The sequence below is a fragment of the Myotis brandtii genome, unplaced genomic scaffold (assembly GCF_000412655.1).
Source record: "Myotis brandtii unplaced genomic scaffold, ASM41265v1 scaffold2720, whole genome shotgun sequence".
Taxonomy (NCBI): domain Eukaryota; kingdom Metazoa; phylum Chordata; class Mammalia; order Chiroptera; family Vespertilionidae; genus Myotis; species Myotis brandtii.
In genome coordinates, this window is record NW_005360353.1 from 51,356 (window position 1) to 59,724 (window position 8,369).

Sequence of the window (8,369 nt, forward strand, 5' to 3'; positions counted from 1 at the left end):
TTGTCTTTAGTAACAAGAATGCCACCAACAGTAGTCAATCTTTATTGCACAGGACAAGGGTGAGGCTTGATTTTATGGAGGTTTCTGCTGACTTATTCAAACAAAGTCCATGAAAATTGTGATGCTGACACCAGAAAATTCTGGGAAGAAGGCACAAGCAGGAGTTCGTCAAGGAAATGCTTTAGGCAGCATGGCGACAGCCTCTAACTTGTCACGGAGATGTATCCCCACTCACTGGATGTTGGGGAGAAGATCCAGTCATGGGGTATCCTTCAGAGTGGAGCCAGGTGTTTTTATAACTCTGCAAAGTAGAAAATCAAGCAGAAGCTGAGACTTTTTCTAAATGGGAAGAGACCTCAATGGAAGCACTGGGAGGTACAACTGACTGAGCACTCGTCCTGGTTCATCGGAAGACGTCATCAAATTGACGGGGATGGAGGTTGGGTTGGGAGCAGTGGTCAGAACATCTACATAGAACCTGTTTTTCTACTTTTTAAAAAAGATTTAATGTATTGGAGTGACATTGGTTAATAAAATTATATAGGTTTCAGGTGTACAATTCTATAACATCATCTGTATATTATATTGTGTGTTCACCATCCCAAGTCAAGTCTCCTTCCATCACCATTTATCCCGCTCCATTTACCCTCTTCTATCTCCCCCCACTCCCCTTTCCCTCTGGAAATCACCATACTGTTGTCTGTCTATGAGGTGTTGTTTTGTTTTGTTTGTTTTTGCTTAATCCCTTCACTTTTTTCTCTTTTGTAACATGTGGGAGTTGTACTTCCCAGAGGGTAAGGGTTCTGCCAAGAGGGGATCATCAGGAAAGAAGAATGAGGGACATTGGTGCTCTTCTCACCTGCTACTCGGAACTGTTCTTTTGATTCCACCACTGGGAAGTTATCGTTTGGTTCCTTGTGTTTTCTGGTGGTCTCGGAAGTTGTGAAGTAGTTAGAAGAGGAAGATTTTTGCTTCCAGGTCTGCCACAATCTCCCCAGGCCCAGGAGCACCAGCTCCAAAAGAGTAAAGAAGAGACAGAGCCCACTGAGCCCAAACATGGTCTTTAGGAAGATGGTCTTCTCAGAGGGGCGGGGCACGTGGCAGGTTATACTACCGAGGCAAGGCTCTCGACGACATGAAAAGGAGCTGGGCATCTTGAACCCATACAGATGGTACTGCCCTCCCAAGGCTGCCCCCTCAAGGACCAGTCGCACCCCCAGCTGTGCCACATAGGCCCAGAGCAGCTTGGGGCTTTCAGGCCCTGAGACATCTGTGCTGCCCTGTCCTTGTCTGATCAGGGTCTCCTCCTCCTTCTTCACTTTTCTTGAGTCTTCCCAATGCCAGATGCCATGATACATGGTGAAACCCATGTAGAGGACACTGGGCACAGCCACCAACATGACCTGGAAGGCCCAGAAACGCAGTGGAGAGAGGGGGTGGAAGGCATCGTAGCAGGCAACCTTGCAGCCTGGCTGCTGGGTGTGACACACAAATTCACTCTGCTCATCGCCATAGACCCCCGTCCCACTGGTAGCCAGCAGTATGAGGCGGAATCCCAGGAGCACCGGAAGGATGAGGCGCCCCACGGGGGTGGAGTGCCAGCTCTCCTCAGCCATCAGCCGCCTCAGGAATCTGCCACACATTCTGTTATGGAGCAGAGAACAATGATGAGTGTAGGTGTGTTGCTCAATGTCCTTTAGGTGGAGCTGTAGGCCACCTCTTCACTCCTAATCCAAAGATGGGTAAGGCAAGCCTTGTTGCTCCTCTCCAAGGATCTGGCTGATCAAATACTAAGACTCTGATTGCACCTATTTATATAGTTAATGGAATCATCTATGTAAAATAATAATAGTAAGTGTGGATGTGGCTCTTTCTTCTGTCCCAGTTAATGGAATCATCTATGTAAAATAATAGTAAGTGTGGATGTGGCTCTTTCTTCTGTCCTCTCCCCTGCTGCAGTGGAGAGGAACTCTCAGCATTGGGTAGAGACCAGGATCTGTCTTTGTCTCTTTCCCTCCTTCCTTCCCTCTCACCCTAAAGAAGCTAAATAGCAAGAGACCAGTGTCCTCTGAAAACTGATACTTCCCCAGGTGATGGCTGTCAGCTCTGGTACGGCTGCTAGCATCACCTGAACAAAAATCAGTGCTGAGCTTGGGGGGAATGTGTACAGTATTCTCTTGCTGTCTGCTTCTCTCTGGTCCCGTGCCCTCAGGCGTTCACAGGAATGTCTGGCTGGCCTCTGCTCCCATTACAAAGTAAAACTGAGATGTGGTTAGGAGGCTCCATGGGAATCAAAGTGAAGAGAGTGAGTGTCAAGGCTTGCTTTCATCTAATGCTCTTTAGACCTAGGAAAAAGAACTTTTTGTTTCTTTTTCTTTATTAAGAAACACAGAAAAATGTACTAGTTAAATGTAATGGAGTGTGGGGTCAAAGCCCGAATTGACTGGGAAAAATTTTAAATTTTACTCTCCTTGCCATTGTTTCTTGGGCTCATATCTCCCTCATGGTGAGAAGTGGCCATGGTCAGGAACAGATTTCAGCAATTCCTCAATTCTCTGGACAAAATATCATCATGCTACCAGCCCAGATTGTCATCTTTGTCTTTGACCCAATTAGCAGCCTTCCTAACGCCAAGTCACTGTTTCTAATCATCACCATTAAGCCCAAACTCTTAACACACCTGGTTCTTGTCACTCTTAGAAGACCACGAAAACCTCTTATACTACAGTGAAAATAGAGACTCTTTGATATAAAACCTCACAGCTACTACTTCTCTCCATAGTCACTTCTTTGTATAGCATCTTAGAAAATGAAGTGGCCCTATACTTGTCCAAGGCTACTAGCCCTTTCAAATCTGTGTCCTTTCTGACTTCTTCAAGTTTTTGATCCCTAAATTATTTTTCCTGTAATTTAGACCACCCTTATTTACTCTCTGACTATGAACTTACTTAGGTTTCTCCCTTTTAACTATAATAATAATAGCCTACACTTCTAAGTTAATATGGCAGCAAATGAAACATGCTTCCCAATTATGAAACCCACAAAGATGCACAAAAATAATTTTAAATGGGCATTAGTGTCATAAACTATAGATAAGAACAGGCCATATGCCAAAATTTAGGCAGAATGGTCACTTCTGTGCAATTGAAAGGAATGGATTAAGATGCTTCCAAAAGTTTCACTTGACCAGAGAAATATGTTCCCATCCACCAACTGTGAGGAACCATATTTTGAGTCATTAGAATCGAGTTTGAACCTCTGCCTGCTCCTCAGCCCCTATATTTCTACCCTCGTCATAGATTGTGAAGACTCATAAGTACATCAGGCCACTGAAAATTCATTTCCAAAAAACTGGGTTAAAATTTTTAGAAGAACCCTATTTTCAGTCTCTAAAAAGATGCAAAATTGTCCTCATGAATAAAGATAGCAAATTGAAGAGAGAGATGTATCTTCTCTCATTTCCAAGACTCCTCAAAATTCAGAATAAATGGATCTTTAAATGTATAAACCCACTACAGGTAGTGTGGGAGAAAGATCATCAGTAGCATATCTAAAATCTACTTTGGCCCTGCAGTGTGGCTCGGTGGTTGAGCGTCGACCCATGCATGAAAGGTTGCTGGTTCAACATGGGGCAAGGCACATGCCCAGGTTGCCGGCTCTATCCCCAGTACGGGGCATCCAGGAGGCAGCAGATCGATGTTTCTCTCTCATTGATGTTTTTATCTCTCTTCCCTCCTTTCTCAAAATCAATAAAAACATTTTTAAAATTAATAAAATAAATGTATTCCTTAAAAAAAAACTACTTCAGAGGCAATAGGACAGATTCTGAGGAAAATCAAATTGCAGTGCTAAAAGCACATTGAGTAATTCTTCAGAATTCAGGAGAAGAGAATGAATAATTGAAAATAATAAAAGGTAACTAAAGAAACAAAATCTGTTTTCTAACTTGAACATCAAGACAACAATAAAACAAAATCACTAGCTTACTCACTGGATGAAAAAAAGTACCCCAAAAAAGTATATAGTGAAGTGTCTGGGGGAGAAAAACAGTTTCTTAATTAATGCTTAATTAAATTTTGTTTAGAGAGATATTGAGCTCCATAGAGAACCAAAAGGAAGGTCAAGTTCCAATGCTGGTTCTGGGTTTCTCAACCTTGGCACTATTGACAATTGGTCCTGATAATTTTGTTTGGGGACCCTGGGGGATGCTGTCCTGTGCGTTGTAAGACATTTAGCAGCGTCCCTGGCCTCTACCCAGTGTAGATGCCAGTAGCACACTTCTCTCCTACTCCTCTCAAATGTCTCCAGATATTGCTAATTGTCCCCTGGTTAAGAACCACTGTTTATGGTAGCTCTGGTCCATCACCTCTCTACTCTAGGCTTCAGTTACCAGCTCTGTAAAGCAAGAGCATCTCAAAGAGCTTTTATTGGTTGGGACATGATAATCTACCCATTTCCAGGCTAGTTGCAAATCCTCCCTCAACCAGCCTCATCTATGAGGAAGCCTGCAGCCCCTCCCTGCCTCATAGTCTAGGGGGTCCCTGCCCTGGGGAGGCATCGTGGCTCTGATTGTTTCTGCCCTGGATCTCCTGGTGAGTTTCGGACTGAATTCTAATTTGGTAAATTCTGAAGTCTTGCTCTCAGCTCATTTCCAAGTGCAGGCCCAACACTCCCAAAGGACTTCTGGCACATTCCCAGCAGAACTGCAATTTAACACAGAGCAGGCCTGGTATATTTTAAGTATTGGGAATTTGAGTAGTTTCCAGAGGCCCTGCCTCTGGTTCTTCTCTGTCCTGTGCCCACCCCAGAGCCATAGCCAGACACCCAAATGTCCTCTAAGAAGTTCTAGGAACTGAACTGGGGTCTCCAGAGCTCACCACAGAGCTTTAGGGGTTTGGAAGGGAGAGCAGAAAAAGGACAAGAGGACTTGCCTGAGAACCCCTTGGCTTAGAGCCTCCATATCTAGTTCTGAGTCCCCTTCTGTCCTTTACCCCATGGCTGTTATCACCAAAACGCTTTTTCCACACACATTCTGGGGCCTCATGTTCAGACAAAATTGTGCTCCAGCTCCCAAAGTGTAGACCAAAGGGAGTTTCCTATAGACCTGAGCCTAACACAGTCCTCCCTCCTCCCTCATCTGCTTTCCTGGAACGCGGTGAACACCCCCACCCCCCAATCTGTTCCAACCCTCCCCAGCCCACCTGTCTTATTCGCGGAGACCCACATCCTTCTATAAACGTGTCTGCAGCTCTGCCCACAAGGACCAGCGTCCCCAGGCTGAACTTCAGGACCTAGGGAGCTGAGGGCTCAGCATTGCTGACAAAGCTCAAAGCTCAGCACCACTCTGTTTCTAGGACTGGAGAAATAGTTTGCAGGTAAATTTGGGAGAGAATTGGTAGGTTCTGGGCCCTGTTAAGATTTTAGTTAGTGGAGCAATAGCTGTGAGCTCAGTAGCGGGGAGAAGGAGGAAAGCCCAGTTTGAGGGGATTTTCAAATATGTAAATAGATTTTTTTTTAATCCATCATGATTTTGGTAAGAATTTTTCCAAGCATCTCTATTCTTTTGGAGAAAATATTCAGGATTCCATTGGTGGCAGAATCCATCTCAGTGAAGGTATGAGTGTAGTATGTCCACTGAGGACAGTGCTGGACTGGCTCACTGCTCCCATCTCACCTCACCTGGCCTGGTAGGTCCTAGATTCTTTTAGTCGAAGTGTGGACAATGTGAAGCAGAACTGGCATCACTAGGTTTGCAGAATCTCAGGCCACACCCCCAGTTTAGCAAATCAAATCTGAACTTTAATTATATCCCCAGGTCTTTGGTGTGCACAGTAGAGTTGGAGAAGGCAGTGTAGAGCCCCAGGCAGCCCCCACCACCTCTGCCCCTTAGCCCTGTGCCACCCCAGCTGCCCCCTGCCCCAGCATGAGCACTCACCTGGCAGCTTTGAGCAAAAGCACCAACAACTGGTGACAGAGAGAAACAGCCTCAGGCTGAAGTCCACAGGGTCCCAGTTCTCCCCCAGGCCCTGCCTCCTGCCACCGCCCACTTCTCCCCCTCCCGCTTCCATTCCTGGCCGCCTAAGTCAAGGATAAAAGAATTGCAGCTGGAGGAGCAGGCTGCCCTGCTGTTAAAGAATGGGCTGTAGAGAATAACCCTCTGTTGTTGAGAGTGAGGGTATGTGTCCTAAGTGAACTGACACAGGAATTTTCAGATTATCAGAAAGAGAGCATTGACTTCAGTATGTTTCCAACATTCAGGCTTGCCAGCAGCAGCAGATAGAATTTCCTTATTTATCTCAGGATGTCCTCTCCTCTTGGCTGGGAGAAATAGCACAGGCTTCCCCCCACAGCATAATGGGCATCTGCTCCATGTCCCTCAGCAACCCCAGGAGCCCAGCTCCTCTCCACCAGGCCCAGGGAGAACTGTAACACCAGCCCCCATACCCATTACTGCCAATATTGCTAGAGCCCGATCCCCTCCAAAGAATGGGAAGGGAAAGGCTAGGGGAGCAGGTAGGTGGGTGCTGGATGGGAGAGTAACTCTCAGTGCAGAGTGAGGGATCTGTAGTGAGGGATCTGTTTATTCTGTTGCGGCTCCCAGAGCCAACATTCCACTCTTTAAGGAGGAGAGTTGGAGGGGACCTCAGTTCCAGATTCTGCCCCTGTGGATATTTGGGGCATCATTCCACTGTTTTCTAGCATTTAATATTGTTATGGAGAAGTCTAAGTCCATCTGGATAGTCTTCACCATTTAAGTGATTTGATCTTTTTGACAATTTGTCAAATGAATTCTTTTTTTTTTTTTTTTTGGCTTTTGAAGCCTCTTCACTTCTTCGGGGATTCTATTAAGCACAACATAAAATAACCTCCCTCTTGGGCATGTTCACATCTGGGTCACAGGAAATAGTTATGCATCCTTAGGGTCAACAAACTTTGAGCATTCAGGCTTATTCCAATACAGCCACATCTTCTATTCATTTGCTGGATATCTTATATTTTGCCTTTTTTTAAAATTTATTGATTAAGGTATTACATATGTGTAATAGTTATGCCTTAGGGTCAACAAACTTTGAGCATTCAGGCTTATTCCAATACAGCCACATCTTCTATTCATTTGCTGGATATCTTATAATATGCCTTTTTTAAAAATTTATTGATTAAGGTATTACATATGTGTCCTTATCCCCCCATTAATCCCTCCCCGACCCCCCCAACTCATGCCCTCACCCCCCTGTCGTCTGTGTCCATTGGTTAGGTTCATATGCAATCAACATCTGCAAAATGTCCATACTACCCAAAGCAATCTATAGATTCAATGCACTCCCCATCAAAATACCAACAGCATGTTTCACAGACCTAGAATGAACTTTCCAAAAATTCATCTGGAATTAAAAAAAAGACCCCAAATAACTGCAGCGATCCTGAGAAAGAGGAACAAAGTAGGTGGGATCTCAATACCAGATATCAAGCTGTATTAAAAAGCCACTGTTCTCAAAAAAGCCTAGTACTGGCACAAGAACAGACATATAGTCCAATGGAATAGAATAGAGAACCCAGAAATCGACCCAAACCACTATGCCCAATTAATATTTGACAAAGGAGGCATGAACATACAATGGAGTCAAGACAGTCTCTTCAATAAATGGTGTTGGGAAAATTGGACAGAGGAAGGCAATTTAGAAGCATGCCCAATAAAAGTCTGAGTGACATGGGAAGGTGCCTACCTGTCTGCCAGTCATACCTGGGAACAAATCAGTGGCCAGGATGGGCGTGGCCACCGCAAGCATGCAAAATCTAAATACATAAACTTCCAAACAAAGGAAGTTCCCTCTCTTCCATCTCTCTGCTGTGCCAGGTTCTTGGCTGCCCTGTTGCAGGGGCAGCTCCCCTGTGCCCACAGGCTCATGGTCATATGGGGCTGCAAACATGCACTAATGGACTGTAATTAGCTTGGATGATCAGCCACCTCGGCTGCAACAGGGCACAAAATCTGGACACTGGCCTTGTTTCTGGCTCTGCTGGACCCCCCTGCCTCTCTTCCAGGACTGGTTGAAGGGGCAGGGGACTTTGGAACCTGAGAAATATAACTTCACACAAATAAAGCCTTCTTCCACACCCCTTCCTCCAAAGGAGGCTTCTGAAAATTTTTATTTCAGCTGCAGCCCAAGAACTTCACTCTCTCAATCAACAGGGGAGTTTAATTGTCCAGTAACACCTTCACCTTCTTTTATCCAGTGCCCCCCCCCCCACACACAACCCCTCTGACAATCTGTTCCATGTAGTCTTGCCTCAGTTTCTATTTTAATAATATGAAACATATAAAGACATGGTTACCAAAAATTAATTCAAGTCAGAATACTTTATATAAA

The 8,369-nt window shown here is 45.0% G+C and overlaps 1 protein-coding gene across 4 annotated transcripts in view; it reads right to left on the minus strand.

The window, feature by feature from the left end:
* The window catches only part of GJC3 (gap junction protein, gamma 3, 30.2kDa), a 20,017-nt gene continuing 11,648 nt past the window's right edge, over window positions 1–8,369 (minus strand). For 3 of the 4 annotated variants that reach the window (XM_014541457.1, XM_005868512.2, XM_005868514.2), the window contains exons 2-3: window positions 860–1,644; window positions 1–301 (exon numbers count right to left, since the gene is read on the minus strand). In XM_014541457.1, the coding sequence (XP_014396943.1) occupies window positions 294–301; window positions 860–1,643 (792 nt within the window). In that variant the 5' untranslated portion in view covers window position 1,644 and the 3' untranslated portion in view covers window positions 1–293. Of the gene's footprint in view, window positions 302–859; window positions 1,645–5,935; window positions 6,024–8,369 lie in introns of those variants that run through there. The other variant, XM_005868513.2, reaches the window with a different exon arrangement.